The following is a 27,615-nucleotide window of genomic DNA, read 5'->3' as shown; positions in this document are numbered from 1 at the left end:
GGGAAGATAATTATAATGGGTCTGGAAATGTAAGGTCTTTAACAATGTACAATTCTAAGCACTTATTTATGTGAATTAGTGGTCTTGAATGGTTATCCCTTCATCTGATCAGAATTATTCTTGGTAGCTAATAGATGTATCTATAAAATGGAATTTGCCCATCAATGATAGAAAGGTTTTCAGAGATCTTTTAACATGAGATAAACAGAGCAACAGATCATGGGAGTATAGGTATAGTTTATGATAATCATCGTCACAGAGGTATTTTAGGTAATCTTTGCCCACACAAACATGATAGGGGAATTCTAATGGTGGTAAGCTTCCCTTTCCAAAGCCACTCACATTGTGACATGTCACTCCTGTGATTATATTTACATTTCTCCAAGTTTGAATGATGAAAAAATGAATGAAAAAAAAAATTACCTAAATAAGAAAGAAAGAAATTTCTGCACTTAATTTATTTGAAAGCTAATAGTTAACTATTGGAATATTTACTGTAGGCAGCAAAAAAATTAAATTGTGCACTATTTCACTTTGCTTTTGTAAATAGCCAGTGTTCAGTTAAAAGAGTAAAAATCCAAAACCACCTTTAACAATTACTTTCTCTCATGAAAAAAACAATTATTAGAACACCAATATCTTGCCAATTTGACTCCAAGGATTAGACCTGAACCCACTTATCTTCTCAGTTGTAGCTCCTCTGGCCTCATCGGAGTATAAATTCAGGTTGATATCTCTTAGCTGTGGCAAGCTGCTGGCAAGTAGGACAGAGATCTCCTAGTGAAAGGGCATTTGACTTCTACTGAACTTTCAGAGCTTCATTTTTTTGCTACCTGAAACCCCTGGCAATTTTCACAAGATCACAGATTTAGAGATGAAAGGGACCTCAGAAGGCACTTAGTCCAACTCCCTCATTTTTTCAGACAAGGAAACTGAGGCCCAGAGAGGTTATATGCTTTGCCCAAGGTCGTACAGGTAGTAAGTGGCAGAGCCAGGATTTGAACTCAGGCCTTATGACTTCAGATTCCAACTAAATATCTTTTTAAAGAATATTTATGGAATATTATATTTAATACAATATAATTTAGTGAATTGCTAGCATAAAAACTATTTTTAAAGATACATCCCCTAAATAAAGACCCAAAAAAGACAAGAAATGCTAAGAAAAGAAGGGAAGAAAAAGAGCAGTTGAAACTCATCCTGTAACAATCCTGGTTTTGCGGGTGCAGATACCTTTAACTGTTTCTTTTGTTTCCAGTCCAAGACCTCTGCAGCCACTCTCATTATTCCCTCTCGGGAGGTTGTCCATTGATTTTTCTTGGTGATTCATGGGCTCCGGGTCCTGATCATTAACTTCATTTTGGTGGCAGAAACCCAGAAACAGAAGAATTACCTTCTGTGAGTTTTGTGCATCAGAATTTAAGCTTACATTTTTCTGAGCCTTAATAGATGTTTTTGCCTATTTCTTCCTGCAGTTGTTAAACCAAAGACTCTAATGAACATTCCCATTTGCTTATGACTTTCTAGCTTAGAATCAGATTTATTCTTCCTACTTGTAAAGAAATAACTGATTTCAATGAGTGATTTCTTTCCTCCTGAATAATAACCTCTTTGAAGTTTTTTGTTATTGTTGCTTTTTAATAACAATGTTAAGTCTCTGGTTAGCCAATCTCAACACACTTGCTGATCTAAAAACCAGCCCTACTATTCATTCCATATATATTGAATACATACTTTTTTTAAAAAAACAGATTTCTGCCCTGAAAGATTGTATAATACCGAAATGTCAGACAAGCTGTATTGTGTGCACCTCATTAACAACAACACTGTGGTTTGCTTCAATATGATGGTGTTAGAGTCATGAAAATGGAGGGGACATAAGGGAATTAAAATTTAGTGACACCTCCTTAACTTATTTTATTTATGCTATAAACTGAAAGCTAAGAATGACCCTGGTAGTTATAATAATATTTACTTAACTCTGAACATTCATATGGCATTACATATTGTGTTGGTATTTATCAAATTGGATATGATATCCTGCATTCTGGGGATGTGACTGTGTTTTGCCAAGGTTAGAATTCATATGAATTTCTCAGGTTCAGAGCCTTAAATCAACTCAGACCTTTGGTGTTTGAATTGGTTTATTATGAACCAAATGTGATTTCCTCCTTCTGAGAGGGAGGGGGAAAAAAAGATTTTAAGATTTTAAAAGGCTCGTTAAGAAAATCCTCATAAGAGTTCTTGGACTTCAAAGAGTACTCACAAAACATTTTGATGAGTTTAGTACAAAGGAATCCAAAACATACAGATTAAATTTCCTATAAAATACTTAGAGGCAGAAAGTTCCTAGCAAAATGTTTCTTGTGGGTTGCCTAAGTCAGATCTTTTGAAAACCTGCTTAAGACTTTTGATCAACTCCAAAAGTAACTGCGCTGACCTAGGCCTCCCATCTTTCCAGGCCTTGGGGACCAATGGCCGTGTTTTCTCATACTGGTTTAGGGTTCAGCTAGCATAATTCTGTAAAGAAAATTGAACACTTCTGGTGTGACACAAAGTCCAGTTGACCTTACCACCTTCTTTCTGAGAGTTAGCATGGTGCAATAGAAAGAATACTGAATTTAGAGTAAGGAGAGACAAGAGTTCAAATGTAGACATGGCAAAACATTAGACATGTCAAAAGGTCTTGAGTTTCAAAAGGGGAAGTCATAACTTCCCTAAGAACCAGTTTCCTCTTTTGTAAAAGATCCCCATTACCTCTCACTTAGCAGATAAGTCCTAAAGAATTGCTTGAGCCCACAAGAGGTTAAATGACAGGGTAGGGTTGAAACTCTCTCAGTGCTTTTTTTCCCTTTGGCATGCTGTTTCTCATCTATTAAATGGGGGTGAAAATGCTAGAAAGCCCTCTTACACAGGTTTATTATAAGTATCAAATGAAACAATGTATATAAAGCACTATGCAAACTTTAAAGGACTGTATAAAATTGGCACCATTATTATTATAATTATCATTATTATTGTTATTTGAAAGCACAAATAGCCTGTTTCGGGTAACATTCAGATGCTTAAACAAAATTCACATCAGTTTTCTAGAAAGACCTATTTGAAGTAATATATCTTATATATTGCCATGCAAATTGGCGTGGACCCAGAATATAAAAGAAATGGCTTGAATTAAAAAGATCAGACTTCGGGAAAGTAATAATTTCAGTGTAAAGCAAAATTGTAACCTCAGCATTAGTACTAAAGCAATTAATGTTTGTTGGCATAAGGTTATAGCATCACTGATATTGGGAAGAAAAAGCAAGGTAAAATGTTGTAAGCTAGTAGAATTATTTTCAGGCAAAGTGATTTTTTTTAAAATCCATCTGCAAGTCTTTGCTCTAGCCAGGTTCATCCATCAATCAATCAATAAGTATTTATTAGGAAAGAAGGAAGAAAACATTTTAAACACCTACTATGTGCCAGGCACCATACTAAGCACTTTACAAGTATCTCATCTGAACGTCACAACAACCCTGGGAGAACATCCGAACCATGCAGGATCAATGGTTAACTCTCCCGTTTTTGGAGATCTTCGTGGCTGTTGTCATTTTTTTTGTCCTTTCTATAGATATGGCTCCAATTTCAGAGTGTTAACTGCATTTTGTTGTTTTAAGCTAAACCAGCTCAGAAAGTTTTTCCAACCTGAAAACTGTTCTTTTCTTTTATTTGAACCGCCGAAACTGCTGAGCTGATTTTAATTTTAAAAAAAAATTTAAATACTCCCAAGCTGAAACTGTGCATGACAAATTCCAGCCCAGAGCCAATTTTTATTATCTTGTCAACCTCCTGAAAAATGAGAGGAAAGGGAGATTTAACTGTAAGACTGATACAATTTGAACTGGATGTTAGCAGCTTGAATAAGTCATTTCTGTGGGTGGTTTATTCTACGTATGTGTGTGTGTATGTATGTATGCACATATGTATCTAAAGATTTTATTTTCCCACATAAGCATGAGAAGTCTTTTGTTTTCATAATCAGTACAGTGGATGAACCAGAATTCAAAGGGGGATAGATTAACATTTCCCATGCAAGCAATGGATTCAAGGCAACTTAATTGAAAAGAAAAATCTTACAGTTTATTCATTTTTAGAGCATGAGTTATATTCAACCCATAAACTCTTTATTATTCATACATGGAAGTGTGTGTTTAATGATTAAGACTCTAAGGATTTAGTTGATAGAATAATCTACATTTCTAAGGAAAAAATATGAAGTGTGGTTTTTAATTTTTTGGAAGAAAAGTCACGAAGCATGTCAAAATATAACATAGGCTCTTAGTTTTAAAAACTGTATCCACAATTTGCCTATCCATTGGTTTGTTCATCTGGCTATCAAGACTGTACAGTCTTGATCTAATAATGGCTAATTATGCAGTTGTTTATCAGCTCATTTGAAACATTTTGAGATTCAGTCTAGCTCAGCAAATTGCTGTGCTTAAGGCATTTGTACATTCTAAGAAATTAGAATATCCCCAGAAGGCAAAGAATTAATAGTAAAAATCCTCTTTTGTAAAAGATTATCGTTGTAGAGCAAATGGAGCAGATCTTCCCTATCCTAGTGCATTTAATATTCTCATTTTTTAGCTGAAAGTTTGATGGAAAGAGTATGTAGAGATCATGGTTTTATTAACTTATTAAGAGACACATTTACAGACCCAGTACAGCATATTGATTCCTGCAGCTGTGGTCCCACAAAGAGCCAATAATCACAGAGCTGAATGTTTCACTTTATTTCCCAAGAATATTTTTTAAATTAGAAGAACTTCCATTTTTTGCCCAACTCAGTGCAATGTACCTGTTAATTCTAGTGCTAATGAAACTAAACAGAGATTGTTGGATATAACTAGCTCTTTCCCTAAGTATTTACTAAAATTCCAAGTACCCATTGCTTTAACTGCAGGAAAAAAAAACCAACATAATGTTCTGTTATCAATCACCTATTTTTATTTAACCCATCTTCCTCACTGAACCAACACCCAAACCAAGAAAAGTAGCTGTGATATCAGTGAACATGACCTATCACCAGGCACTAAGTAGAACAGTATTTCCACTTATAATTGATAGAAATGAAGGCTAGATTTTAAAAGCACTTCATTCTCACCTCTAGATTTCAGGTAGTGGTTGTTTCTTGGCATTTTTTTAAGTGAGCAAGCAGATTGTAATGAATCCACCCAGTGTGGTAAATACTATGCTGAATGTGGAGTCAAAGGACCTGTGTTCAGATCTTGACTCTGCCATTTATTTACTGGCTATGTGACCTTAGAGAAGACCATTAACCTCTCTAGACTTCAGTTCCCTCATCTGTAAAATGAAGTGGCTTGACTATATGACCCCAAAGGTCCCTTCCAGCTCTAAATCATGGACCCTATTCTCTTTGTGATTCAGCCCTTGCCATGGATTTTTATCACTTCCATTACCTCCACATTGGGTTACTACATCGTATTTTGAGAGAGAAAAACGACCTGGAAGCCTCAGTTGGACTATAAGAGACATTTCCTTTATGGTGTTATTTGCACAGAGTGTATATATATATATATATATATATGTATATATATATATATATATATATATATATGTATATATGTCAGCTCTTTTATGTTGTCCCAGGCAGCTTGGACTCACATTTTGCCTTCTAAGTACAATCTGAACAGCTACCTTTGGTCTATAAATATGCTAAAATCCTGGAATTTCCCATGAACTCTCCTTCTTTCTGTGTAGTCTCAGTGTATCTCACAGAAGTTGGGCTCAGTAAGGGATTTCTGAAAGAGCCTGAGGTCTACACTCACCTTAGAACTGAAGATGGGTTATCTCCTCCAGTTTCCCCCCTTAAAGCTAAGGCTTTCCTTCTGTTTATTATTTCCAATTTATCCTGTCTATATCTTATTTATAAATAATTATTTTCATGTTGTCTCCCCCATTACTGTGAGCTCCTTGAAAGCAGCAATTTTATTTTACCTTTCTCTATATCCCCAGCACCTCATACAGGGCCCAGCCCTTGACAGATGCTTGTTGACTGACCAGAGATTTTTGGCCTTTCAAACACATTGTTCCCCTTGATTTAAAAAAATATATAATAAAAAAATCTTACTCTATAGAGCATCATGGCAAAATGGAGGGCTCTATCAAGTCTTTCTTATCCTGAAAAATGTGAGAGAACAAGGTGATAAGCAACTATTGACCTGAAAACCAGAGAGTAAATATCCAAGACAGTAATAGCTCTGTATACTCAGTGCCTAGAACCCAAGTTATTCCTATTGACAAATAAAGAAATGTGTGTTAAGTGTACAATGTACACTTCATTCCTGTATATGACTATTAATTGCTCTGAAGTATATAACCACTTTGGTGTAAAACCTTTACCCCATCATCTAACAGGGACCTATACCATGTTGGAGTTAATTCCATCATTGGCTTCCTATCAATGGAAATTGTTACAACAGGTTCTAGTCTTTAGAATGTGTAAAAGCCACCGAGGGGTGGTACAAAGGTCCTTTCAGAAAAGGTTTCCAGAATTCCAATCAAACCCATTACTACAGGACCTTTTGAAACCTAGCCTTTTCACCCCTATCATCACAGCTGTGGTTATAGGATTGTTATTGTTTAATCTCTGTCTGTGGGGCACACCATAATCACCATAATTCATCCTAATGTTGTGTGATTAGCAGCCTCTGTTGTGGTGAGAATTAAAAGCCACTCACCCAGGCTCTGTAACCTTTCACCCCCAATGGAGTTTACTGAGTCTAAGTGAGGGTTGATGTGGCTGGGAGCTGGTCTGCAGAAACTCATTTGGAGATGCCTGCATTCTCTCAAGCTGGGGGCATAAATAGGAAATTTCACTTTCCAACACAGTATGTCGGTCCCCTCAGCAACCTCAGCACAAAAGTTCAACCCCTCTACTTACCTTTAAAAAAATTAATTTGATCTCATATTGGGAATATTGACACTGAATTTATGTGTGTGTGTGTGTGTGTGTGTGTGTGTGTGTGTGTGTGTGGCTGTATGATTTTATTACAGAGCAAAGTGGCAGTTTTAAGAGACAAATAATAGACCTTAAACTTAATGTTGTGTCATTAGTGGATCTATTGAAAGCAACATAAAGAGGATGTTCAGGTCACTGGGAGTCTCTCTATTTTAAAGGGAGGTTGGTATAAATTTGATCAAATCTACTGAATATGAATAAATGAACAAAGAAATTGATTATTCATCTAAGAAGTTTACATCTTTTCATAACATAGCACTATGGAATATAGTATAATTATTGCCATTTTCAGAGTCTGTTCTATGAGTCCATGAGCCTTTCCACTCACAGGCACACTTGGACTGTACTGAAAAGAATACTCGGCTCCATGACAAACATATAAACTACCATGAAAAACCAGCCCTTGAATAATAGCCAATTAAGCCATGAATATTGGACATTTACCCAAGCACCATTGACAGTATCCTCACTTCTTCTGTCTAAATTGTCACTATGTTCAATTTAATAATCATTTATTAAGCTGGGTAGTGAAGTGGATAGAGCACTGGGCCTGGAGTCAGGAAGATCTGAGTTCAAATCTAGCCTCAGACACTTAATAGCTGTGGGCAAGTCACTTAACCTCTGTTTGCCTCAGTTTCCTCAAATATAAAATGGAGATAATAATAGCACCTACCTCCCAGGGCTGTTGTAAGGATTAAATGAAGTAATATTTGTATAGAACCTAGCATAGTGCCATATACACAGGCACTATATGAATGCTAGCTATTATCATTATTATTGTTGTAATTATTATTAACTACTGTTAGATGTAGTATGCTGAACTATTTTCCCACATTGAATTTCACTGTCCATAACATTGCCCTGAATGTCTCTTTTTCTGTTGCTTTCTTTTTTTAGTTTCCATTTTCTGCATTTTGATTTAAATAAGAATAAAGTCACTTGATTCAGACATCAACACCAAAATTAACTCTGAGGTGAAACCTCAAAAAAAACAACCCTTCCTTTTTTTTTTTTTAAGAAGAGCTATTGGGATTGAATCACAATTGTATTTGAAGTATGAAGTCCTTCCTTTGTTTTTATTGTGTATAAAATAATGCCTAAGGAGAGATTGAATGCCAAGAAATCGTTCATTTGAGGGTTCCTGATGGTATCTGCCATATGCAAGTGAAGCAGGAGCAGTTTTTATGACATCTCCAGAACTTGGAAGATTGAATTACAGTTTTAGTAATCATCCGTTCCCCTTCTCTTGTGTCACTTTTTGGTAATATATTGCAGAGAAAAGACTTATGGTACCAGTTTTATAAGCTTGCAATAAAAATATAACAACTGTTGTATTAAATTATTTAAGTTGTAAACCACTGTAAAAAGGGGGGAAAGTTTTATCGACATGAAGGCAGAAAAACTGATTATGATGGAGTGTAAAATGTATTGTGCTGATTACCACAGAGTTTTTGCCTGGTTTCGCATATTGTAAATCTTCAGTCCTGCCTTTGGAATGAGACCCTGTGTAGGCAGCATGCTTTTTATTTATTTACTAATTATGTAGAACTGGCCAGTGTTGAGGGGGGGAAAATGGAGTTTGGATAGTGGCATCTTACCTGTTTAGCAGAATTGAGCATAAAAACAGAAGGAGAGTTCAGAGTTTTAAGCTGAAGAGGCCTAGACCTTAAGGGAATTTCAGTAAGTGTGAATGAAATGCATATCATCTCCACAGGAATAGGGGCCAGACCTGTGATTTCGATGAAACAGGGTAATGAAATAGCCCAGGGTGAGGAAACTCCTTCTACCAAAGCAGGCTGGCACTTTCTTTGCTACTTCTAGTCTTAGAGAGTTGCTTAGAGAGCTCAACAGTTAGGTGACTTGCCCAGGGTGACACAACCAGCTTGAACACAAGCCTTCCCAGCATCAAGGGTAGTCCGATATCTACTATTACCACAATGCCTTTTTGGCTATGTAGCAAAACAAAGCAGGAGAGGTAACCATTGAAACAGTATGATCTCTTCCAAAATGAAGTTTATATTTGGCTTTATTTTTAGGGTTTGGGGGGGGGGGTTGTCTTTATTACCTGTCATGGGGGGCTGGTTAAGAAGGAGAGGAAGCAGAGGAAGTTATGCTCTGATTTTATTCAAATATATATTACATTTTTTAAAATCATGTGTGTGTGTGTGTGTGTGTGTATGTGTGTGTGTGTATACACATAAATATGGATGTGTACGTATTCAGTTATCTACAAAATCTATTTCTTCCCCACTTCAATAAGATGCTAAAGTCAGTCTTCCACTGGGTCATGAGCAGGTCTCTTGTTGTATGTGCTAAAATGGAGCTCTGCCTGAAGTTTTTTACCCTTTAATTTTAAAGTTTTTCTATATTTCACTTGTCTACCTCAAAATGGCTTCAAAGCACAGATGATCCTGTGGGAGGTCACACATTAAGCTGCTGAGCGCAAGCATTGAACTGCTCAAAAAGTCTAAATCTTCTTTGTTTTCAATGCTCCTTTATTCCTTGACCTCCTCTGCCACGTAGAATTTGTTGCATTCTTCCCCCCAAAGCGGCTGCATTCAGGATTGTAGGAAATATATGCACGGCTTGAAATTTACACCAAAGCAGTTCAGTGATTAGTGTAATTTAGGAAACCCAGGGTTATATACTCATACCTTCCATATAAAATATCCACCCAGCATGGGTTTCTCTTTGATGAGACTTCCTAGTCAGCTCTTTGGCCACCTCCTAACTGGCCAAAGCAGAGATTTGGAATGACGATACCAGCCATTTATGTAGAAGTTGTTGGCTTGTTAGGATTCTTTTTTGGTTGTTTTCTGTTTGTTTGCTTTTATCTAATTGACCTAATTGCTTCAGTCATCTGTTTTGCTTTACCAAAGAAGGACTCATCTTTTTATCTAACCAGAGGGGATGATAAAATCAACTATATGTGTGTGAATTTGTTACCTATTATGTTTTACCAGGCTACCAAGTGGTAAAGTAGATAGAGTGCCTGACCTGGAGTGAGGAAGACTCATCTTCCTGGGTTCAAATCTGGCCTCAGACACTTGCTAGGTATATGACCCTGGACAAGTCACTTCACCCTGTATACCTCAGTTTCCTCATCTGTAAAATGAACTGGAGAAGGAAATGGCAAACCACTCCAGTATCTTTGCCAAGAAAACCCCAAATGGGGTCATGAAGAGTCAGACACAACTGAAACAACCAAACAGCAACAAAATTATGTTTTACAGTGGTTACATACTTGTTTAGAAGGAAAGTTCTGAAGGGAAGCGTGATGATGTGGGAACATTGGTGTAACGTTTTCTAAAACATTAATTGAATAAAATAAAAATATCTACCAGGGAAGACTCCTGGGTGACAAACCAGAGGAAAATAGCTATAGATGTGAGCAAAAGAAATGCTTCCACAATTTCAGAGAATGAAGTATCCATACTGACACCCAAGGAAGGAGGCATAATAGCTTATGAAAGTTTAAATGGAAATGCCGTGTTCTGCTATGACTAGAAGCAACAGGACTTAACAACTGTGGCTGCTTTCCAAAGGCTATGTTATATGTGTATATAATTATAATAACAAGGACTATTAGTGACAAGAGGCAGTAACACGTAGTGCAGAATAGACCAGATTTGGAGTCGGAAGATATGGGTTCTTCCCATGTGATCCTCTACTAGATGCCACACCTCTCTAGGCTTCAGCTGCTTCATCTCTAAAAATGAAGGGGCTGGACATTTGAGGTCTTTTCCAAGTATAAGTTCTTCAGCTACTCAGAGAGAGGACGGAGAGTACCCAGTGCAAAAGATAATGACATGAACTTTACCATGGCACTGAGAGTGCCATCAACCTTCTAGAAATTATTTTTAAGTGCTAAGTGCCATATCTGAAAGTGACCTGTGGAGGAAAGTTGATAAAACCTAATATCCTCAATCAATTTAATTCCTAATAAATGCATACTGACAGAATAGAGCTTGGGTCAATAGGAATCATCTACAAAAAAGTAATAATAATTATGTATTTAATAACTTTAGTGAAGTTTTCTGTCCTTAGAAAACATCATCTATTGAGTTTAAAAAACAAAAGTCAAAGTTGAAAAAGACCTCAGAGGTCATCTTGCCTAGAAGGCCCAGAGAGGTAAAGACACTTGTCCAAGATTACATATCTAACAAAGATAAGATCCAGGATTCAAATCCAAGTCTCTGACTCTAAGTCATTCTGGAAATCATTCTTTCCACTATAACTTCTGTGGCATGCAAACTTATTAGATTCTTAATGTTTTTAGCGAACGAATTCAATTCAACACTTATAAAGCACCTACTTTGTACAAGACGCTGTGCCGGGTGGCTGAAAATGCAAATGTGAAAAAATGATCTAGTCCCTGTGCTAAAGAAGCTTAGTCTAGTGGGAATGATAATGAAAAAAAAAAAGGTTGGTAGTTTTTGTAATTTACCTTTTTTTTTTCAACAAACTCATTACTCAGAAGAAATATTACACTTTAGGTGTAAGAAATTTGTGTAAAAATACACATATATACCAATATTATCATAAATATAGATTTAGGGGGAATATCACAGATCATTTATTCCATCCTCTTAATTTTACAGATGAGGAAACTGAGGCTAAGTGGTTAAGTGACTTGCCTAAGGTAAAACAAGTATTTAATGGCAGAGCTGAAGTTTGAACCCATATCGTCTGATACATACATACAGCAAGAACTATTTTTGCTATACCATCCTCTGCCTTGCTATATATACTTTGTATATGTATATATATATATATATGTATATATATATATATATTATCTGTATGTATAAAGATGAAGTTCTGACGTGAGTGTATTATGGAAGAAACTTTGGGTTTAGAATTTACAGGGGAAATTGGTCTTCTTTTGTCTTGTGGTTTAAGATGGTAAGATATTCTGTTTTCTTCCTTATATACTGTGTAGTTCCAAAAGACTAAAATGATTTATTCTTAAATAAAAATCCTTCAGCTATTATGGCTATGTCTAAACTGATCATAAAAGAAATGCAGAAAACATACAGTTCATTTTATTCTTATTCATCACAGCTGTTTAAACAAAGCAGAAAACCAGAGTCATTTTCAAACCACAATGAAAATCATAGTCAGCATAGTATGAAGATGTCCCTGTAGTTGCATCATCATCAAATGCATTGGCTACAGGAGGCCTCTCCTGGTAGAACTACTGAGAAGCAGAGTGGATGAACCAATGAGCCAGAGTTGAATTGATATTGTACTTTTCACACAGGAGGATTATTTAGGACTTGAGCACACCTACACATGAATTCATGTGTGATTTTCAACTCTTCTAGCTTAATTTCCTTATGGACCATTTTTCTAGGAGGAGAAGATGGAAAAATTCGTTAACCGCCAATGGATGAAGTAAAATCAACCAATATCATCTCAAATCAAGCAGGTGCCCCAGAAAAAGTCTGAAACAGAGCCACAGAGGTGAAAAAAAGACAAGTTTGTTGTAGTGAAACATATGGCAGTGGGCTGGACGTTATAAATGTTGTCAGGCTTTCACTGATTTGTCTCAAAACGTAGTCAGAAACCTTGCTTCATAATTCATCCCAATTTAGTCTTATTAAAAGCCTCTTTTCAGGAGAGGCTCCAAACAGCCAATAAAGGAGGTCTCTAACCATTTAACCCTGAAGGAAAAAAATATTCTAAAGAGTCAGGGTTGAGGTCACAGAGAGGTGTAGTATATGAGGGAGTTTCACAAGGTCTGCATTTTGTCATACTTGAGGACTGCACAAATATTTCACCTCTCAGTCAGGTTGCTCTCTCTGTGGTCAAAAGGTGACAAGTTCAGCCCATTCTCTCTGCCTTAAACTAATGTTAGTTAACTTCCTTGAATATTCAGTAGATTATTCCGGCATAGTTGCCTTCATTAATAAGTATATTCAGCAGAATTTGAGCATTTTAGTCTCAAAAATTGTATCATTATGCCAGCCACATGTAGGGCACTAGGTGAAAGGGTAGAGAGTCCTTGTTAAATAAGATTTATATGCTGTGTAAATCTAATTTATGGTTAGCTGTGCAGCAGGATTTTTGTAAGGGCTAAAGAAAAATCCATAAATATAGCAAATATGCAAAGGATCTAAAAAGACAAAAAAGCGGATCGTTTGTCTTTTCAAAGATTACACATTTCCTTCCATGACACAACATTGAATAGCCTGATAAACCACCATCTTCATATCATAGTTTATGGGTTATCTGCGAAGTTGGGAGTATAAATGCCTGGAAAGAGATGTAATAGATAGTCAGTGAAGAAGAAGAAATATCTCTTAAACCTTGAATTTTGCAAATGAACACGATTGTAAAATAGACTTAATTTTGTTTAGGATGGTATTAACTATTCATAATAATGTTTCTGGAACAGGCTCTTCAGCTAGCTCAGTTCATAAAAATAAAACCGATTGAGTTCAAGGTGTATTGAGAGTTTGGGAGCTGTGGATGATGGTCCCCTTGTTCCTGTCGCTGAAAAGCTTGGGTTTCACCCAAAGAGGAGTTTTACAAATAAACTCAAAAGAATGAACCAACACATTAACAATTTAACAGCTATCCCAGTGTCGTTATAATGACGCCTCCAAGCAGAAGCAGCCCTTAAAAGGAACGATACCAGTGTCATAGGCACCCCCTCAGAAAACTCTTCCACTTGTACAGTTTCAACCATCACCACGTGTAGATGCCTGTTGAATTGACATTTCTAGTCCTGAATGATCACCCACATTCTGCTTCCACATTGGCAACTGCCCACAGGCTATCACCATTTGAATATCAATTCACTACCTCAAACCCAACATGAAAAGAAAGGAGTGCATCATTTTTCCCCAAATTCCCACACCCAATCATTTCCTAGTCCTCCCAAACCTCTTCTTTTTCTGTTAGTACTACTATTCTTTCCAAGCTTAAGGTCATCTTTCCAGGCAAGATACCATCTTCTTGGTGCTCTGAGTAAAGTCAGCTCCCACATCCCTCAGTTTTTCCTTCAGAGGGTCTCTTAGGTTCAAACGCAGTTTGTGCCATCATCACCTTCTGCCTATATTATTGTGACAGTCCTTCTGCTGGTTCCTTTGACTGTAGTCTCACTCACCTCCCTTCCCTCTCACATACCATAACCCATCTTACATAGACTTGCCAAATTAGATCAATTAAGCATTTATTAAGCACTTACTATGTGCTAGGTGAGAGGCAACATAGCATAGTGAATGAAAAACCAGCCTCAGAAACAGGAACTCCTAGGTTCAAGAGTCCCCACACATACTGAGTGCCCAACCTCAACAAGTCATTTAACCTCTGAGCCCAAGCAATTCTCTAAGACTGTAAATTACATATATGTGTGTGTGTGTGTGTGTGTGTGTGTGTGTGTGTGTGTATGGAGAAGTTTCTCATCTAGGAGTTCCCTATACCAGTGAAATCACAAGCCCAGTCTCTATTCTCTGTCCCTATGTTATCCCCCTGTTCACTGAACTTCAGTGGCTCCCTGTCGCTTCCAGGAGCAAATGCAATATCCTCTACTTGGTATCCAAAGGCCTTCGTAACATAGCTTCCAGTTACCTTTCCACTCTTCTTGCTCCTTACTTTCCCACTCCATGTTCTTAGATCTAGTGTGGTGACACAAACCTCCTTGCTGTTACAGGAACAAGACACTCCATCTTTTTGCTTGTGGCATTTTCTCTGGCTGTCCTCCATGCCTGGAATGTTCTCCATCCTCATCTCCACCTACTGACTTCTCTGGCTTCCTTTCATTCCCAGCTGAAATCCCATCTTCTACAACAATGAGATCAAAAAAATAGAAACCAGGGGCTACTAATCATTATACAAGGATCCCTGCAGGCTATATAATGTAATATTATCTTTGTTTTATTGTATTTCTATTTGTTTTGTTAAATATTTCCCAATTACATTTTAATCTGGTTCTGTCCCCATTGTGGAGTGTTGTGGGCTGCATGAGCCCTCAGGTCACATATTTGATATCTCTGTTCTCCAGGGAGCCTTTCCCACTTCTTTAACTCTAGTGTTTTCCCTCTTTTCATTGTTTCCTATTTATCCTATATACAGCTGGTTCACATACCTTAAAATTTTTTCTTATTTATCCTTTATATATAAATCTAGAATATTGTTGTCTCCCCTATTAGATTGTGAGCTCCTTGAGGTCAGGAACTGTCTTTTACCTCTTTTACCCCAGCCCTTAGCACAGAGCCTGGCATATAGTAAACACTTAATAAATATTTATTGACTGACAAAATGACTTATGTGCAAGATTCTGTGCTAAGATCTAAGGATGCAGAGACAAAGGTGAACTTCCCAGCCTTATGGATCTTATAGTCTACTGATAACCTGCTGCTTAATTTCTCTAAAAACACTGGCTCATCCTCTTTTTCCCCTACTCAAAAACCTACGATGTTTCCCTAATGACACTGTATGAAACTTTCCCTGGTTAGTCATCACCACATCCTAATCAGTTATCGCTTGATTGTTCAAAGCTTGCTGCACTTTCCACTAGTTCCTGACAGCAGCCATTGACTTCAATCTACATGGTTTTTATACAGTTTCTCCCTTACACACCCTGCCACTCGATGCCCAGTCTCACCTCCCTGCCTCTGATCAAAGTCCAGCTCCAGGCCCTCGTCAAGTCTAGGAAAACGTCCTTAATCGTTGAAGTCTGTACCATAAATCTGGCCGTGAATTATATATCTCATTGTTAAATTCTTATATCCAGATATTCGACATATTCTCAAGTTTCAATTACCCAACCAGACCACAAACTTCTCAAGAACAATGGCCATTTTTTATTCTTCTCTTCCCCGTAATCTTCAGCGTGATTCTGAACAGAGTAGTCAATCAATACATATTTGTTGATTGACTTCCTCACTTTGACTTGTTTTCCATTTTGGGAGGGGTGGGAGGAGGTGAAGTGGAGGGTCGTGACTTGTGATTGCCTTAGTTTGGGAGACCATCCTACCAGTGCAGATCAACATCTTGTCTATAATTTATAATCTTAGAGTTATGTGAGACACTGAAAGGCTAAGCAATTTGTTCATGATCAATCAATCAATCCACAAGCATTTTATGAAGTGCCTATTTTATGTCAAGCATTGTGCTAGGCTCTGGGAATACAGAGACAAAAAAAAACTGTCCCTACCCTCAAGGAGATTACATTCTGCCAGAGGACATAATAGGTACAGAAATATAGATATGCAAGACACATACAAAATATACGTGTGTGTGTGTGTGTGTGTGTGTGTGTGTGTGTGTGTGTGTGTGTGTGTGTACAGGAATAAGCACATACAACATAAATACAAGATAAATTTGTCAAAGGAGGGCACTGACCATTAGAAGGATCAGGAAAGGAGACACGGACAAGGTAGTGTTTGAGCAGAGTGTTTAAGGAAGCAAGAAACTGTAAGAGTTTGAGGAGGGGGTATTGCATTCCAAGCTTGGGGGAAGCCAAGCAAAGGCACAGATCTAGAAGATGGAGGGGCCTGAATGAGGAATGGCCAAAAAGCTGGTTTTGACCAGGTTGTGAAGGGTTTTAAAAGCCAGACGGAGGAACTTAGATTTGATCCTAAAGGCATTCAAGAGCATGTATAGTTTATTGAACGGGAGAATGAGATGGTCAGGCCTGCACGTTGGCAGCAAAGTGGAAGTTGGATCTGAGTGGGGAATAACCTGAGGCAGAGACCAATTAGGAGGTTATTACTGTGGTCCAGGCAAGAGATAATAAGAGCCTAAACGAAAACGATGGTCCTGAGACTAGCGAGACAATTAGGTCACCGAAGCTGGGATCCCACAGCTAGTCTATTTCAGAGGTAGGACTCAATCTCAGCCCCTTCTGGCTCCAGAGCCCACCCTCCATCCACCTCATTATGCTCCCTCTTTGTCCTGCTTTCCCACAACTATTTGCATTTAGGCTTGACCTTATTTATTTCAGGTACAGTGACTAAACTATTTCGCATAGTTGAAACAGCCCCATACTTTGGAAGTGTTAAGGGTACAGTCTCTTCAGCATTCATGTTATTAGTGATATATGTCCTATAGTTGGTATTGGAAGTCTTTAAGTACTTGTTCAGTGAGTTGCTAGTTATGTGATCTGAATCTCCATTTCCTCATCTGTAAAATGAGGCAAATGATTGCATAACTCATATCACAGGGCTGTTTTTAGGATCAAATATGGAGATTGTAGATAAAAATACTTGGAAAACCAAAAAATGCTATGCAAATATAAGTAGTCGTATTATTATATTATAAATGTGTTAGATCATTTATTCCTCAAGGAAAGGAATATCAGGTATTATATCTCTTCAGATCCCTTCTTCACATCACATTTAGAGTTTAATCATAATAAAGAAAATATCATGCTGCTGAAAAGCCCGCAATCTCTTCATGAAGATGCAGCCCATGGAAATTGTAAGCTCCCCACATGTGTGTGTGTGGGGGGGGCATTTTGCACCCTGGTTGGCCATTAGCTCGTCTAGTTGATACTTAATTGTTCCTTGTTCAGTGATTGGAGAAACATTTATTAAATGCTCACCTGCCATGTTGCTGTACCAGAGGCTGTAAAGAACAGTTAGGGAGATGAGGTTCCGGCATTCTGTGTGACTACATTTATCTTCAGAATGATTGGATATATTTTGTCCATGTTTTTCCAAATAAATAACTAAATATACATTGATGTGTTCTATGTTGATTATGGGCCAGAAGAAGTCACACAAAACCTAGATTTCATCCTTAGGGCCTAGTGTTGGCCTAAATCAGTTTCTAATATCCCAGGATGAAAAGGGGGAAAGCATTGATTTATCTGGCAGTGAAGTCTAATAGCCAGCAGTATAACCAGCTAATTTTCTAAAATGAATATCTTCCCTGCTACTGTTGTTAACCACAGACAGTCCTTGGGTGCTTTAAGAAAAGGCCTCAAGCTTCCTCATGTTTCACCATTTCATTTTAGAGCCTGATCATTTAGGGAACAGTCTTGTTCCAGACAGCTTTAATTAAACTGTACTGAGAAACCAGATATAGATCAATGGAAATAATCCATAACAAGAGGCTAATCATGTATTTAACAGTGTTCAGTCCAGTTCAATCACCTTCTACCATTTCAGTGGTTTTACATTCATGTGGCAAAGGCTGAATGTGTATATGTATTTTTTTTCTAATCCATCCCATTAGTGGCCATATGCTGGGGCTTCAAGGGATACACAAACTGTCTGCAATCTGCCAGGGATTTAGGGACATCGATAATTTGTGAATAGTCATGTTGGTACTGGTCGAAGGGTTAAGTGCTCTGCACACCAGGGGCACCTCTTTGGGGACTGGAACTCTTAGTTCACTGTTAGGAACCTTATCCCCTATGAGGGTTTCTACTACATGCTGCTTGTCAGATCCATCCGGCTGTCTCCAGGAAGCTTTATTAGCTCTGGGATTTTCAGATCTGTGTTAAGTACTGATCAAATGGCATCTTTGAGTTAAAAAGTGGAAGAATAGTATTGTTGCAACCTCAAAGAGCTTTTTATATTTCATGTTATTGAGCGTGCATGCTTTCTCTTTACTGCCTCTCTTGAATGGAAAGTCCTTATAAGAATCCTCATCAGGAGAGTACTTACTTACTTCACAGTTTATCCCTAGGACTTCCTGGTAGATTGGGTTGTTAGCCAAAGTAAAAAGACGAACATCTTATTAAAAGAACAAGTGCAGGCATGAAAAGCTCTTCTTGCAAGAAGTCAGGCGAAGTGAATGATTTTTAGTATTGGCTCATTTTTTCTTAAATAGTAACTGCTCCAGAGTAGTGTTCCTCCTACCTTCAGGGACACCCCCCCACACACACACACACCCCTCACGTCCCTCACAGGATCTGTATTGTTCCTGGAGTCATTCAGCTCCCTGCCACCCACCCCATGTTCCCTACTCAAACCATCCTAGATTTCCTGTCCCAACATAGTGGGGTTTCTAATCATAATCATTCCTAGTCTGTTCCATCAGCAACACAACAATCAGTGTTATTGACAGTAATTTTCAGTTACATTGACTTTCGCAACCACGATGTCCAAATGGACACAACCTTTGTCCTCATAAAGATGAACATTCAAGCAGCAGATCATTTTGGGGAAAAAACATTTTGTTTTGTTTTGCCTGAGGTTCTGAAAATATGTCTAAGGATATCCTTTATTTCACTCATCTTGGGCCAAATTGTCGTAGTTCAGCACCATATGCATTTAATCTATTCTAAACATAAAGGTATATGTTTTGCTGGTTTGTGGTTGATTTCTTATACCTGTTTTTATTTCCAGTAATTCTAGTCTTCTTATTCCCAATGTAACTTTACCTATTTCTTAGCTGTCCCTAGATGATGTCAAGATGGTCTTCCTAGACTTCCTAACTTCATAGCTAACCCTCAGCGGGCACCCAGATTGCGTCTACTTGGGAAAATGCCAAACACTAATGAGTATTTTGTTTAATGTAATGGAAACTGAAAGTGCCTCACTTCTTCCCTACCTGATCAATGCCTACTTCTGTTGTTTGAATCTATCCATACATCCTAAAGCCAAGCAGTGAGGTCAGGAGAGTGTAGAGCATTTGCTTCTTGATAAGGACTTGGAAAATCAAAAGTTTTGCCTATAGAGTTCCTATCCCCTAGGTATGAGTTGAATGTCCTTGAGTTATTGCTTCATCTGCATCATCCTGTGTTCATTTATGCCTTTCCTACTCCACTTCCCACTAATATTCCGTTCTTCATAAATTGGGTCTGTTTTTATAATTACTATTATCTCTATTTAATTACTTTTTTGAAGAATAGTAAATTAATCACAGCTAAAATCTGGGCCTAGCAATATGTATCTCTGTGAACTACATATTTATTATCTTTTTATCCAATTATAATTTAAAATGAATCGAGCGGAGAATATTTCAAAGTCAATTATTTGAGTACTACTTCTCATTTACTTAAAAATTCAGATTTGCCCCTCCCAAAGTTAGTAATTCCTTTGGTGGGCCAACGTGATAAAATATTTCTGAGGAGCCATCACAGGTGATACAATTGTCCTGTCCAAAACCATTGGCAAAATGTCCTCAGTGTTTCCAGTATCCCATTGAGCCATATCTGGTAGGATAGACACCATTCTGTTAATGTCACAGGACCCTCATAAGCAGTCTTCATAATTTATGACTAAGTTACATGTGCTATATAATTTTCAAAAGTAAAGCTTTCAGGCCATTAAAAAACTCAAAAGAGATTTACTTTGTTTTCAGAACTTTCCATCTGTACTCTCTTATCTCCCCCAAATTTTTCCTGCTTTTGTTATTGGTTGAGGACTTTAGAGATTTACTAAAAAGGTCTATGAAAATGGGATGGATTGATGGGTTTTGAATCTGAAGGACAGGAAAAAGATGCAGCTGAAGCCATTAATTTTAAAACTTGGATTTTAATGCCTTTTGCTTTGTTTCCAAGCCAGCTTCTTGCCTAACTCATATTATCTAGTTCCTTTAGAGACTTGGAAACTAGGACAGCCCCCCCAAATCAGAGTTTATAATGGAAAACCTTGTCTGACCCTTAATAGTCATTACTCTCCTGGACCACTGTAATACCTAAACTAAGTTGTTTATTGCACCAAACATGAAGTCCTTTGACCCTGGAGGTTGGGTATTGATCTCAGACCTACTTCTGTCAATATTCACCTCCAATGTCAACAGTTTTCCATGTGGAATACTCAGAAATGATTTAGTTTTCCTAATCTATACAGCCACAGATATTCTAATTCCTATAAATTACAAACATGTCCCATTTAGAGGATCTGCTTGCATCAACCATCTCTTAAATACGTAAAGAAATTTACATTTTAAAGACTTTCATATTGGGTTTGGTTTTAGATACTATTGTGGGTATTTGCACTTGTATTCTTAAATCATATTATTCTACTGAGGGTGGTTATAAGAATCTATATGATAAGTGCAAGCTTCATGTAAACATACTCTGAGAAAACATTGCCTTGAAGACAACTTAAAATAAATGTGTCACAAATTTAGCAGGAATAGCCAAACCATTTTGAATCACATATGTGTGGAAGGGGAGTAAAAAGGTCACTATGAGAAAGAATATTTCAGTGTTTTCTTTGCCCATGGATAACTCAATAGCAGGTTCATTTTTAAAGCAGTGGTCTTTTTCAGATTGTCAAATGCATATCATAGAATTATACTCTTGGCAAAGTTTCTGAGCATCAATTCCATTTTCTTGACAATTTAAAATTCAGTTATCCAATTATAACTAAAGGTCATTAGTCAAATGTGGCAACTTTGTCAGTTTTGAATTTCTAAAAGAGTTTCCTAGTTTATAGAGGAAATTCTACTGTAAGAGAAGTTTTTTTGTCCTGGTAACTTAGATGATATTGTGGCAAGTATTTTGTTTTCTTTCTGGTATTTTATCACTTGAGCTAAAATATGAAGACTTCATGGGACAGCAGTCCCAAAGTGTGCCTTGCTACTAAAATGAAAGTCAAGTATACACCCCAGTGGAGCAAATAGATGGCCATTGTTTCGTACTCTATTTAATCATCACAAGATTTGGTGATGGTGGTTGTGGTGGTGATGGGATATAGTTTGAAACAGCATTTAATCTGTCCATTCCTTCTCTATCTGTCTAAGCACAGTTATTTTAATCGTTGGGTTTGTTAGCATTAGAGCTGGGAAAAGAAACCAGAAAATTGGGAGACAAAGGAAACAATGTGGGATGGAAGATGAGAATACTTTCAAAATTATTTGGCCTTAGAGAGATGTTGATTTGAGGGGAAAGTTAAAGTCAGGTCTGGTCCAAGTGATTTTTGAGGCATTTTGCAAACTATATTGCAGGACTAAGCGTTATGTTTTGTTGAATGTTTTCAGATGTTTGTAAGGTACAATGGACTTTTTCCCCAAAAGCAACCTGACTTATAATGACAGATGAAAAACAAATAAAGTTGGGAAGTATTCATAAGTCCTTTTTATTCACATTTTAGGACTCCAGGCATTGCTAGAAGAACAGATGGATGCAGTTCCTGCACTGGTTCTTGTACCTGTGACTGATTTACCCAAAAGAGAAATTATCCATGTGGCATGCTGGCTCAGTGCTTAGCCCATACCTCAGAGAGCAAGAGCTGCTGTGATTTCCTGGGAAAGAAAGAAATATTTGTACTAATTGCATTCTGTCTTGCCTTCTTATTTTTTAGTTGTTGTTTTATTGGTGCTTTTTTTAAACATTGCTGTCACTTCTCAATGATAGAATTTTCCTTTGTAACAAAGTATCGTTAACAAAATAAATTACCATTATAGGCCAATTCTGACAAGGCATGTTTCATTCTGCACCTCTAGCCCACCACCTCTCAGCAGAGAAGTGGGAAGCATGATTCACTATCAGTTATCTGGAGGAGGACAATTGGCCACAGCATTGATCAAAGTGCTGAAGTCTTTCATTGTTGTTTTCATTTACATTTATTCTGTATTCTACTGAAATGTCCAGACATCTTTGAACTGACAAGTGCAAAGCTAGGCGAGAAGTTTTAACACTTCATTCACAGCCCTTTTCTTAAGCTATGAGACTGCAAATAAACTTTCCTAACAAGGCATGCACCTATGTTTTTCTTCTCAGTTCTCAAAGATTTCCTGCCAACCCATTCACTATGACATGTAACTCTTAGCTCCTGCTGGAGCTGGAGAGATGCCAGCATCTTCAGTCACACTGATTGAAACTTGAAGATGGATTGGTTCATCCAGTCCACTGGCATCGCAGTTCAAAGCAAATACCATTAATAGGTCTTTGACCATGATCATTACTTGTCTACAGACCACAAAGTTGGAGGCTACATCCGATATTGTGCATATGTGTCTGCTTTGAGATCAGTTCTTTCATCGTGCAGAAGGGCTTGGGCAGGACACAGAAGCCTTTATAATATATCATAAACCCCAGAACCCAGCAGAAAATGGCTTTTATATGTCTACAACTAGGCCATACATCTATGCTCTGTTTCCTAGAAGAATGTCTTAAGAGAGTAAAAACTGACTCTATCCAAAACAGTGACCACCCAGCCACCCACAGCTCCAGGAGGCATATATTTGTATCAGATTCCCCAGTATTAACTGGGGAGCAAAAATAAATGCAGTTATGAAAGCCACTATCTGCCTCCTTAGATATCTGGCTTGCATTCTTCCACAGGCCAGCTTGTTCTGACTCATCTTCTTCAATGTCCTTCAGGCTTATCAGCGCAGTCAGAAGGTTTAGTGGAACAATTTGAGTGGATTTGATCAGGGTTTGCTTTGGACAAAGGGTGAATGTGACTTTCATTATTCCTTGTAATATATAAATATGAATCAATAAAGGTTCCTTCTGAAACCTCCAAGGAATGGCGTGCATTTTCAATTAATCTCATAACATGTCTTTAACTGTTTGGCGATGTTCCATAATTGATATACGTTATTTTAATTCAAATACAAAAGAGAAAGCTTAGGCCAAGGGGCTCGAGGGAAGGGAATGGGGGGAAGGGAAAAAGGGACATGCATCAGTTTTCAAATATATTTTGCCCATCCAAACAATCAATGCTTTTCTGAAGCCCTTGTCACATTATGGCTAACAAGACCCAGTGACATTCTCTGTAATTTATAGATGGGGGGAAACCCTAGGACCCAGAAAGAAAAAAAACATGACTTTGGCCCCCAAACATGCACCAAGTTGCTCCCTGAGCCTAATTGTACAGCCTGGTTATACAGTCCTGAACTGAGCTTGGATACCAAATTCCTTTCAAGGGGGTTTGGTGGGAAATTAGCACTTCAGCTCTTAGAGGAGGTGGCATTTAAGGAGCTGTTTCAGTGACTGTTGCCTGGTGAACCGAAAGGAGAGTATTTCAGATCCAAGAGAAGATTTACAGATAGATGTAGAATGATAGCATGAGAATAGGAAATAAGGAAGTAGCATGTTAAAACCAGCGCGTTTAATTCACTAGTATAGAAGCAGCCTTTGTGTAGCTGGATTGGTACCCAATTCCCAGAAGCTCTTTTTCTTCTGTTAGATCCCTTCCTCTGGTTTTTAGAAGTTCTTCTTTACCCCCTCTCCCTCCCCCCCACACACACTCCACCCCATCAACAAGGAGGGATGGGGGGGTACAAACATTTATTAAGCATCTACTATGTATTAAATACCATGCTAAGTGCTTTATAAATATTATTTCATTTGATCCTTGCAACAACCCTGGGAGGTAGGTGCTATTATTGTCCCCATTTTACTGTTAAGAAAACTGAGGTTAAATGATTTTCCCAAGGTCACACAGCTAATAAGTGTCTGTGGTAGGATTTGAGTTCAGGTTTTCTTGACTTCAGGCCTAGAGCTCTATCTAGTGTATCACCTGGCTGCTTCCTATAGCCATCAAGCCAGAGCTTTCTTACGTGCAATTCATGCAAGAAGGGGTCTTAAAGCCCTTCAAGCCCCACCCCCTCATTAGACAAATGAAGAAATTAAGTCTCAGAAAAGATAAGTGATTTTCCCAAGATTACCCAAGTAATGGGCACAGTCAGGATTCAAACCCAAGTCTGCTGATTCTACACCCCTGCTGCAATGGACCACCCTAAAAAGACCCCCTTCTGTCCCCACTGACCAACTTTGGTTGTTTTCTTTATAACTAGGGGCAAACCAGCTTGCTTCTTGAACTCCCATGTTCTGGCCCTCAGTTCTGTCGTTTGTTCTGTGGGGTTTTGTTACCTAATGAACATCACCAGAGGTCCCAAAATCTAGTGTTGGGTCTGATTTTTTTTTTACAAGATAGAGGTTGCCGTATGTGATGGCACACACCTGTGATTCCCACCACCTGGAGAGGCTGGGCTAGTGGATCACTTGAATTTGGGAGTTCTTAGCAATAGCACTGAAGCCAATCAGATGTCCACACTAAGTCCCCACCAATATGGGGAGCCTAGGCTGCTTAAGGAGGAGCAGATCAGCCCAGATTGGAAACATAGTTCAAAGGTTCTGTTCCCATCCATAGTGGTATCGTATTATGAGTGGTGGCTGCACGTAAAACGTGGCAGAGATAGGGAGACCCAGTCTCAAAAATATGTGTAGTGATAATTTAAATTACATGGAAACTCAATTCCAATGCCTTTTGTTTTCCATGAAGTTTATAAACCAGAACAAAGGGAAGGAACTGGAAACTGTGCCTTGGAGGAGCAAGGTTGTGATATAAGCTTTTATTTTCTTTACTGTTAAAATCCTGAGGAGCTGGTGTAGAGGTACAACACTTCAACTAGGATAATGACCATAACAACGGTGTGGATTGTACTACTATCTAGTAACTGAGACTACATTCTATCCCCAGGACCCACAAAACACCCATTGACATGAATGGCTCCTTTCATGTGAGAGAAACAGCGATTTGCTAACTTTTCAAAAGGGTCCTAATCCCAGGCCATACAAAGTGGTGAGCATTGTATGGGGTACAGTAAATAATATGTTGACTGAGAACCTTTTTAAAGCTCAGCAAATTTCCCTCGGTTCCATTTTAATCAGTGGTAGGGGTGGGGGCAAGGGGGGATTCTTGGGCAATATTACGCCTGAGTACTAAGTGCATTGTCTATTCTAGTACTCGCCTATCTCTGCCTCGTATCTCATTAATCACTTTCATATTGTGCCTGGAAAAACCATTCAAATGCAATTCAATGCATTTCAGCACTGCATTTGAACTCCAGGTGGATGACACAATGGAAGTTGATGGGGCACGTGATCTCTGGACATTGAGCTGGGCTGATGGCAAAGAAGTGTCTATCCTCAAACTTGCCTTATTTCTGAAGGTCGGTAGTTTTGTTTTGTTCTCTTTTTTTAACCAGTGGATTGAAAAGTGGCGAGATCATGCAGTGGACCAAGAAATTATCACAGTGTAGCTTCTGTCTAGCCAAGAATCATTCATTGCCCTTTGCTTTGTGAACCAGGAGAATTTGAAATCTTCCCTTTGTGAAGAGTGGAGGGGAGGGGGAAGGGGAAGGGAGAGGAGGAGTGGGGGAGGGGAATGGAGGAAGGACGGGAGAGAAAAAAAGCATCTATAAGGGTTGCTAACTCTGGCATCATTAAAACATTTACCCTCTCCTCCCTCTGTCATCCTCCCCCTTTCACTCTTCCTCAGTCTTTATAGGAAGCAATTTGAGGCAGTATTATCATTCTACTTAGGCTTGCACATATATATATAATATATATATATATATATATATATATATATATATATATATATATACATACATATATATATATGCAAATAGATATTACACGCAATGACCTAAGATTCTTGTAAGCAAAGGAAGCACATCTTTTTGTCAATGGCTTAGGCTATTGAATGTCTCTTCATCATAACTTCCCAGATCTGCTATAAAGAGGGAGATTTCACAGGCATCTCTAGTCACTCTTCTGTATTCAGAATGATTGTAGGAAGTGTGTGTTGATTGGGGGGAAAGACTGTTAAGATTTGAAATTTAAACACTTTTGCCATTAACCGATCATGCTCCAGGGAACAGTTTTTATCTAGAAAGGTTTTGATATGGGGTATCCAAATACATATTGCATGGGTTGAAATCTATATAATATACATGTAGATGTATAAACCCCAATTCTTCTGTTTCTTGGCTTTTTATTAAACCCCAGGGGAAATGTACAATTTATTCATTGTGTGATACCAAAGTTACTCTGTACTGATGAAAATTCCAGTATCTGAAAAACACCAAGATATATCAAGAGACTGCAGCAGTGCACAAGGAAAGTTATTAGTTGAGAGAAAGTGATTTTTTAAATTTTTGTGAGACTTGATTTCCCCTCTTGCCTACATGTACCAGGTTATAAAAAAAAACTAATACCTGGGATTTTGGGGGGTCTTTTCCTGATTGGACTGGTGTATCATCAGCCACATATCCAACTACAAGTGGATAGTTGACTTCTTTCTCCCATCTCCCTTCAGAGCTCTGCCTGCTTATTTCTCTAATTGCAAAGAAGCAAGTGAGACAAAAGGACCAGACTAATAGAATTGAGCTTGCAGAGAGAAGAAACTGATTTAATAGCTTTGTGTTTTACTCATTTCTAGAACTGACGATGGTTTCCATCGAGCCCTTACTGTGCACACGGCTGGGCTGCCGTAAAGCCATCTGAGCTGATCTTCCTAAATAGGTTAAAAGATGACATTGAGATATTCTAAGTGAAGATGATTTCATTTTTTCCCCCCTCTCACAAGTTATATGGGTAGATGGTTCATGTACTGATTTGTTCTACCAGATACAGCATTGGTGCATCTTCCCCTTCCCTCCCAGCTTTCTGAGGTCAGGCCAGTGTTGGAAGCAGATTGTCCCCTGGGTATAAGAGAGGTGATCTGAAGCAGCTATTCTCCTTCAAGGACATTCTTTTCAATCCATTATTTCCTACTCGTGAGCAATAGTCTAGTCCATCAAAATACAGTGATTGAATAAAACTTTTATTTCAGATAAATGAATACATTGATTTAATAAAAGGTTTGTACTATATGGTATAATAGTTCTCTAAATGAACGCTGAAATACTAAAATGTGGAAACTTTTCTTTGGGCCAAGTTA

General features: G+C 38.0%; 1 protein-coding gene across 4 annotated transcripts in view; it reads left to right on the top strand.

The window, feature by feature from the left end:
* DPH6 (diphthamine biosynthesis 6) overlaps positions 1 to 23,406 on the top strand; it is a 470,106-nt gene extending 446,700 nt beyond the window's left edge. For all 4 annotated transcript variants that reach the window (XM_020993930.2, XM_020993810.2, XM_020993745.2 and 1 more), the window contains one exon: positions 22,030 to 23,406. In XM_020993930.2, the coding sequence (XP_020849589.1) occupies positions 22,030 to 22,145 (116 nt within the window). In that variant the 3' untranslated portion in view covers positions 22,146 to 23,406. The remainder of the gene's footprint in view (positions 1 to 22,029) is intronic.
* Positions 23,407 to 27,615: the final 4,209 nt, after the last annotated feature.

The sequence above is a fragment of the Phascolarctos cinereus genome, unplaced genomic scaffold (genome assembly GCF_003287225.1).
Source record: "Phascolarctos cinereus isolate Bilbo 61053 unplaced genomic scaffold, phaCin_HiC Scaffold_3;HRSCAF=262, whole genome shotgun sequence".
NCBI classification, from domain to species: domain Eukaryota; kingdom Metazoa; phylum Chordata; class Mammalia; order Diprotodontia; family Phascolarctidae; genus Phascolarctos; species Phascolarctos cinereus.
Note: the sequence above shows the minus strand (reverse complement) of the source record. Positions and strands in the feature narration are given on the sequence as shown.